The sequence below is a fragment of the Leptonychotes weddellii genome, chromosome 9 (genome assembly GCF_054177405.1).
Source record: "Leptonychotes weddellii isolate Sample4059 chromosome 9, ASM5417740v2, whole genome shotgun sequence".
Taxonomy (NCBI): domain Eukaryota; kingdom Metazoa; phylum Chordata; class Mammalia; order Carnivora; family Phocidae; genus Leptonychotes; species Leptonychotes weddellii.
The window spans coordinates 64,674,634-64,682,384 of record NC_138377.1 but is presented as its reverse complement, the minus strand read 5'-3'; the positions used below and the strand labels follow the sequence as shown (position 1 = coordinate 64,682,384).

The following is a 7,751-nucleotide window of genomic DNA, read 5'->3' as shown; positions in this document are numbered from 1 at the left end:
TAATAGCTTTCTGAACATCTATCGTGTCAGGCTTTGGTGTTTTAAAGTTCCTGCCCTCAAGGAGCTGATCACTTAGTGGGGTAATTTAAGAGGCATTTGTAATACATGATCTTGTTTCAGAGCAACCCTTGAAGGGAGTTGGAGGTAAAGAGATCCACCCAAAGTGGTAAAGCCAGGCCAGGGCTAGTCTGAGAGCCAGCCAGGCCCTGGCACTGAGGGAAAAGTAATAGTCTCCTATGGCCAACTCCTGGGGTGCTCCGAAACTCACTCCTCGCTTCCACGGGTAGTGCCTAAAGATTGGAAGGAGTTGGGAAGGTGGCCACAGTGTGCATCAATGAAGAGCTCTAGCTTCAGGATCTAACTGTGTCCTAGCTCTGTCACTCATTAGCTTTGTAACCTTGACCAAGTTACTGAGTCTCTCTGAGTATCAGTTTTCTTACCTGTAAAAGAAGACTACTATAGTGGGCATCCATTGTTACCTGCACAACATCCAATCCTACTTCTGCTAACAGCACTCAGTTGTGGCTTTCCATCTTCCCAGTTGTCAGTAATATGGGTAGGGATGCAGGCATGTTACTCAAGCTAGCCAGTCATTTGCTGTCTGGAAATGAATCATCAGTGGGATGATCCAAAGATGGAATCCCACGGGAGGTCATTCATCCAGGTGAGGCCCTGGTTCCTACTCCCTGGAGAGGGGGCCTCTCTGGTTCCTGACCTTTTATGAGTAGTTCTGCTTCTCTGTCTGTTCTGTGAGCTCCCCACCACATCCCTCTAATAAATTCCCCTTTTTGTTTAAGTTCATTATGGTCAGTTTTTATTGCTTGCAACAATAAAAAAACTTCTAGTTGATCCAAACACCGACCTTGGGGTGTTGGAAGGACTAAATGGTTGAGTGCAGTTTGTGAAGTGCCTAGCCCAGTCTTAGCAGCATAGCAAGCCATCCATAAAGGGTGGTGGCTGTGTGTAAGTTAACAGAGAGGCAAGGCACAGGAAGGTGGGGAGGGAGATTGTTACTGATTTTGGTTCCACTCAAAGAAAGCTTCCCCCAAGAGACAGGACAACAGAAGGGAGAGAAGTCCAGGCTATGGTATGCTCATTTATTCAAAATGTCTTTATTGAAACAGAATGATAGAGCAAGAAAGAATGAGGTCTGGGAGGATGTCTTTGGGCACAGGATGGAGCCCAGACCTAGTGGTTACACTGTGGAGCTCACTCCCTGTCCCCTGACTCTTGCCAAGGAAGTGAACACAAAGCAGCAGGGAGGAGATGGGGGTGGGGACAGCCCTCTGAGCCCTCCTTGATGGCTGGCGTGAGGTGCCTCTGAGCCTTCTGGGCAGCCCTGTCTTCCTCACTCAGTCCTCCCAACCTGCTTGCCAGGGCCTTACGCCACCTTTCAGTACGAGCCAGCCTCCTGCCAGGGTGCTCAGAGGCCACTCAGAGGGCAGGGTTGGGGGTGGCGAGCAGTGGGACATGGTCACAGCGGTTAGGGGGTGGCTGCCGCAGCAGGGAGGGCCGGCGGCACAGCTCCCCATCCCGGAGCACCTCGGGCAGGAGCTTGCGCTTGGTCTCCGGCAGAAGCATGATGCTGAGGATGCAGAGGAGGGCACAGGCTGCCAGTACCACATGCTGCAGGAAAGCTCCATGGCCCATGTGGAGGCGCTGCGCTGGGCCACTCAGCCCTCCAAGAGCCCCCAGTGCCATGATCAGGCCCAGGCCTCGGCCCCTGGTAGAGATGGAGGAGGCACTCAGCCTCTAGCTGTGGGCCTCACCCCAACCTTTCTCCAGAAGCCTTCCCTCCCTCCCTCAGGCCCTTCCTCAGCCGGAGCAGCACTGCTCTCACCGGACAGTGGTAGGGATGACTTCAGCAGCAAGGAGGGTGCTGAGGATGCCAGCAGCTTGGGAGGAGAAGAGGCCAAGGACCGAGAAGGTGGTGATGGCAGCCTCGTTCAGATCTGGAGTACCAAGAGGCAGGATGTGAATGGAGGTGAGATCATGCTTGGCCTAGGCCCTGGCATCATCCCCTTGGCTCTCTGATCCCATGGCTCTAGCCGGGTGGGCTCTGGGCATCCACTAATTGATTGGGAGAACAGACAGGGTTGTGTGGCCACGGGGAGGACTGTGGAAGGTCTGGGCAGGGTCTGGTCTGGTCTTGGGGGGACCTGTGCCAGAAGCAGTGGCTGAGCCTGTCTGAGGCACCTCTGCTGGGGTTCCTTTGCTCAGCCCACACTGTGGGGAAGGGAGGATGCTCACAATCCCACAGGCCCAGCAGGACCAAGGACGCAATGCCTGTGAGGGTCATCGAGAGTAGCAGAATGCCCCGGCGGCCAAATCGGTCCACGGTGACCCCCAGGAAGACACAGGCCAGGGCTGCTGTGCCGCTGGCTAGCAGGGAGCACAGGTAGAAGTCCGATGGGCTCCCTCCTCCTCCCACAGGCTGGTAGCAGTGGCGAATGGCGTGGGCAATAAAGCTGTGAGAAGGGGGGTAAAGCAAACAGCAGTGTCTGAATCCCCATGCACAGCCTTCCACTGCCCTGGCTGCCCTCTGCAGGGGTCCTCAGGCCTTCCCCACCCAGCCAGCCCCCATTCCAGCTACTGGCCTGGCCCTTGGCTCAGATACCCAGGCTCACTTGGTGAAGCCCAGGATAAGCAGATTTTTCCAGATGTTGCGGTAGTTGAGGAGGGAAGCGAAGGAAAAGGAGGATGTTGCAGGGAGAGGGCAGGTGTTCTCCAGGTCTTTGGGAAAGAGAGAGGAGCTGTCTGTTAGAAGAAACAGCTGAGAATCCAGGGTCCTCCCACGTGGGTGGTGGGGACCCTGGGAGGTGGCACAGCTATAACCATGGAGAGGGTACTATCGTGTGCATGTGAGGTATCACCTATAGGGACCCCTGTCTCTTACCCTGCAGGGCCTCCTGCGCCTCTTCTCCCAGCATCTGTCCATGGGGCCGGTTCCGCTCAGCCAGGATCCTCAGCACGGATTGGGCCTCCTCAATCTGTCGCTTCACTATTAGCCACCTTGCAGACTCCAGAAACAGACCAGGCCAGCTAGGGATGGGGTGGGGGTAGGGGTGCACTCTGAGGTCTCCCATCTCCTGATCCAGGGGTGGGAAACTCCCACCTCTGAGGGGCCGGGGCTGGGGCAGGTCTGGACAAGGGGTAGTGGAGAAGAGGAAGGGTCTCCAGGCTAGAGCCAGGCTAGAGATAGAGGTGGGGATGGCCAGACAACAGGTGGAGGATGATACTAACCCATAAAACAGGAAGAGGATGCAGGGAGCGGTGATCATTCGCTGCAGAAATCGCCAGTCCTTAGAGACAAGGGCCAGGCCCAGGAACAGGAAGTGCCCCCCCACCCCCACCAACTCCCCTGCCAGGGCCACCCGAAGCCTCTGGGTTGGGTCGCACAGCTCCAGGCCTAGAGATACAGGAGGAGACGCCAGGGAGGAAGGAGGAATGGGAGAGAGGAGAGAGGGAGGGAGGACAGAGAATGAGGTCAGACCCCGAGTGGAGGCCGCAGCCATCACCTCCCACAGACTAACCTCTGAGTGGCAAAGAGTGGAGAGACTGTTCAGTCCTCTCTCCTCTCCTACTCAAACCTGGGAGGGCTCAAGGGCCAGAGTCCCTGGTGAGTGTTCATTCCTATTTTACAGGCCCTTTCACATCAGACCTCTTATTTGACCTTCATATCAACCCTTATCCAAGGGCATACAGCTATCAGGATTTCATTTTTAAATAAGGCACCAAGATTTGTGTGTGTGGGGGGGGTGCTAAGGAGGAGGGGTGTGGAGAGAAGCAAAGGCCCTGGATCCTTCAAAGGCTAGGGCAAAAAGACAGCTGAGATCCTGGACAGCTGAAATTTGGGGCTAAGAAGGGACTGAGGGGACCCTAAGGGGCAGTTGGAACAGCCTGGGGATGCAGACAGGCAGGCAGGAGCCTCAAGGGAAGGACATCTGGGAAGCTGCCACTCACGCATCAGGTAGACACCAAGGTCAACTCCGGCAAGTAGAAAGCCCAGGAGGAATCGGAGGGCCATGACACCTGTGGAGGAGCCTGCAGCAGCCCCTCCCACTCCACAGGGGCCCACCAGCCCCAAGGTCAGCAGCACAATCCCTCGACGGCCGAACCTGGAAAGGGAGGAGGGCCTCTGGTCACCCAGACTCCCTGGAAGAAGAGTTGCTGGGTGGGCCCAGGCTGCCGGCTTCAAAGCTGGAAGTGTGAGGATGAGGCCCTGGGATAAAAAGTTGGACTGAGGCTAGAGAAGATGGGAAGGGATGGGGACCATGGATAAGCAATGTCTGGGTTCTGGGCACTGGGACGTAGCTATGGATCTGCAGGGGATTGACTTGTGGATGGGCCTGTCCGTCAGAGATGAGAGCATGGAAGTGAAACCTACCATTAAAGGAGATTAGATACTGCTTAAGGGACATGGAACAATTGATCCTTGGGAATAGAGCTATTAGCCAATGGGGATAGAGTTTGCCTTGCTCAGACTGGTCAAAGGAGATGAAGTCATTGATATATGGGGTTGGAACTATAGATCTGTGTAGGCAAGGTCATTGGCGACTTATGCATGAGGATAATATTTGTGAAGATGTAGCTATTGATCTTAGAGAACTGAATCATTGATTTTGGGGGATGAGGCCATTGTTCCATGAGTTGGTTCATGGGTCAATTAATCCATAAAGATGGTCAGTGGGGATGAGGTCACTTGCCAGAAGATCCAGTGATCCATGGGAATATAACTATTTATTAATCCATGGGGTAAACTATTGATCAATGGGCATGATCATTAATCTTTGAAGACTGGACAAATATCTTTGGGATTGAGGCCATTGATTCATGAGATGGGGACATTAGTCCTTGGGTGGATGGGGCTATTGGTCGATGGGGAATGAATCTATGGGGGTATGATTCGTGGGGATAATCAGTAAGCAGGGGTTCACAGATTAGGGAAGCTGAGACTATTGGTCAGTAATGATGGTCACTGACTATGAGTCAATGAGGACAGGGCTACTGATCCTTGGAGGCTGGACTATTGATCTTTGGGGATAAGACCACTGATCTGGGGTGCCTGGGTGGCTCAGTTGTTAAGTGTTTGCCTTCAGCTCAAGTCATGATCCCAGGGTCCTGGCGTTCGAGCCCCACATCAGGCTCCCTGCTCAGCAGGAAGCCTGCTTCTCCCTCTCCCATTCCCCCTGCTTGTGTTCCCTCTCTTACTGTGTCTCTCTCTGTCAAATAAATAAAAATCTTAAAAAAACAAAAACAAAACAAAACCACTGAACTATGGGGATGAAGATAGGGGTCACTGATCATTGGGAAGGGGGACTGATCCCTGAGAGTGAAGCTTCATTTTCCCATGGAGATGAACTTATTGGTTAATGAGGCCAAGGCTACTGAATTTAGGAGACTGAATTATTGGTATTTAGGAATGAGGGTATTATTCCATAAGAATGATGCTACTGGTCTGTGGGAATGAGACCACTAATGCATGAGAATGGGTTGTTGACCTGTGGGTTTAGGAACATTTGCCTAATGGGTGTGTGGCTATTGGGCAGTGAAGATAGGTATTGATTTTAGGGATTATTGAATGATGGATTGCGTTTGATCCATGGGAGTTGAGCTATGAATCCATTTGGATGGGACTGTAGATGGGTGGAGATGAATCTAATAATCCATGAGGATGGTCAGTGGAGATGGAACACCTGGTCAGTGGATGGTGTCAAGAATCAGAGGAATTGGGAGTTTTGATCCCTTGGAAGGGCTATTGGTTGGTGGGAGTAAGCTGTTGATCTTTGAGATGAGGCCATTGATTCATGCAAATTGGGCTTTTGATCTGAGAGGATCTAAGAGCACTGAAGATCCATGAGGATGGGACTATTAATCTCGGGGGGGGGGGTGCTATTGTGGTTATTGATCCATGGGGGCTGGACTGCTGACCCATAAGGGTGGAGTCATTTGTAGAGTTGAACTACACAGGTCAGTGAGAATGTGGCTGTTGATATTTAGGAATTAACATAATGATCTGTAGGAATAAGGCCATTGAGATGAAACCTGTCATGTAGATGGGGCTATTACTGGAGATGAGTCTATTAATCTATGAAGATAGAGAGGGAGGTGGTTAGTGGTGACAGGGACAATAGAGGAGGAGCTAGGACTTTTGATCTGTGGAGGCAGGGTTTTTGGTCAGTTGGGATGGGGCTATTGTCTTTGAGGATGAGCCCTTGATTCATGGATATGGGGATGGGGGAATGGGTGGTATATTATTCCCTTGTGCAGAAGAGATATGGAAGGAGTACTTCTTGGTGGGGAGTGAAGTTGAGACAGGGCTGGGGCTGCATATCATTGAACAGAAGTCCAGAAGACCGCAGAGTCCAGTGAATCCTCTTCCACCTTGTGCAAAGGCCACCTGTCTGTGCTAACCACCCTAGCATCCCCTCCTCTCTACTTGCCCTGTCCCCACTGCAGCCCTCACCTGTCCGCGGGGTAGCCCAGGAACAGGTAGCCAGAGGCAAAGCCCAGGATGAAGAGGATCTGCTCCAGGATCACCTGCCAGCCCAGGTCACACACTAGATCCCACTGGGAATGTGAGAGGGATATAGCCGCGTGAGGCCCCGTGCTCCCCGCTCTGGGCCCGCCCCCAGACCCGCGGCCTAGCAGGCCGCCTCACCTGGCCGATGGCGTTGGTGGTGAGTACCGGCAACCCATTATAGTCCCAGTCCTTGAGACAATGGTTGAAGTCCGGCGGGGCGAAGCCGCTGCACGACGGGTCCGTACTGGTGGCGACGCGGCTGGCGGCGCTGGCTGCTAGGGCCGCGCTGGCGACGCTGACGCCGCTGGCGTTGGGGGGCTGCTCCCAGCCAGACGCATTGGGGGCAAAGCCCCCGTAGTGGCAATGCAGTGGGGGCGCCAGGGTGAAGATGGGGTCTGAGGCCATGCCCAGTGCCACGAAGAGCACGGGCAGGCAGCAGAGGCCGAGCTGCAGCTGCTGGCCGCCGCCCAGCGCCCCCACCTGGGCGAGCAGCGCTTCAAAGCTGAGGGGGCCGGGGGGCACGGCCAGCGACAGGCTGCTGCCCATTCCGTCGCCGCCCGCGTCGCCCTCCCCCTCCCGCTCGCGCTCCCGCTCACCCTGCAGCTGCTCCGTGGGCACCGCATCTCCGAGAGTCCCGACCTGCTGGGGGGGTGGGGGGGAGAGGGGTGAAGCGGAGAAGCAGAGAAAGCCGCAGAGCAAGGGAAGAGGGCGGGCGCGAGGAAGGCGGTCAGGGGCGGGGGGGTGCTCGGGAGGAAGATGCCCGGCGCTTGGCGGCGGCGGCGGGGGGGGGCGGGGGGATGATGGCGTAGCCCCCAGGGCGCAGGCACTTACTCCGTTGGGGCTGGGGGTGATCTCTACAGTGCTGTCGATTTTGCTGCCGCCCCCGCCATTGGGCTCGGGGGTCCCGGTGGCCACCCGGGGAGCCAGCTTGCCGACCGCAGGGGCCCTGCCGGCCTGCACCGAAAGGATGCGCTGTCCTCTGGCCTAGTAGGGGGCCCGATGCCCGGACACAGAGCCCGGAGAGACCCCGCTCTGCAGCTCTGCAGCCGCGGGCGCCTCCTTCGTCTCTGCGATCTCTGTGCTGATTTCCCCTCCCCTTCCTCCAGACTCTCCTCCCCCTTCCCACGTCAGCAGAACCTTCGGTCCAGACTCTTCGTCAGAGGGAGGAAGGGGGGCCAGGGCCCAGGGGCTCTGTCTCTGTTCCCTGGGTCTGCGGGCCATTGCGGTA

The 7,751-nt window shown here is 55.5% G+C and overlaps 1 protein-coding gene across 4 annotated transcripts; it reads right to left on the bottom strand.

Annotated features, from left to right (window-relative positions):
• Positions 1-1,093: 1,093 nt before the first annotated feature.
• SLC22A17 (solute carrier family 22 member 17) lies at positions 1,094-7,606 on the bottom strand. 4 transcript variants are annotated; one of them, XM_031021019.2, is made up of 10 exons: positions 7,355-7,606; positions 6,662-7,165; positions 6,467-6,570; positions 3,964-4,118; positions 3,244-3,409; positions 2,897-3,042; positions 2,628-2,733; positions 2,197-2,468; positions 1,841-1,952; positions 1,094-1,723 (listed from the first exon to the last, which is right to left on the bottom strand). In XM_031021019.2, exons 2-10 carry the CDS (start codon positions 7,067-7,069, stop codon positions 1,435-1,437), a joined length of 1,758 nt encoding a protein of 585 aa, XP_030876879.1. In that variant the 5' UTR covers positions 7,070-7,165; positions 7,355-7,606; the 3' UTR covers positions 1,094-1,434. The 4 variants fall into 4 exon arrangements, with proteins under 4 accessions (XP_030876879.1, XP_030876880.1, XP_006749851.1 ...); XM_031021020.2 differs by having other exon boundaries at positions 6,662-7,162; XM_006749788.3 differs by having other exon boundaries at positions 2,251-2,468; positions 7,355-7,604.
• Positions 7,607-7,751: the final 145 nt, after the last annotated feature.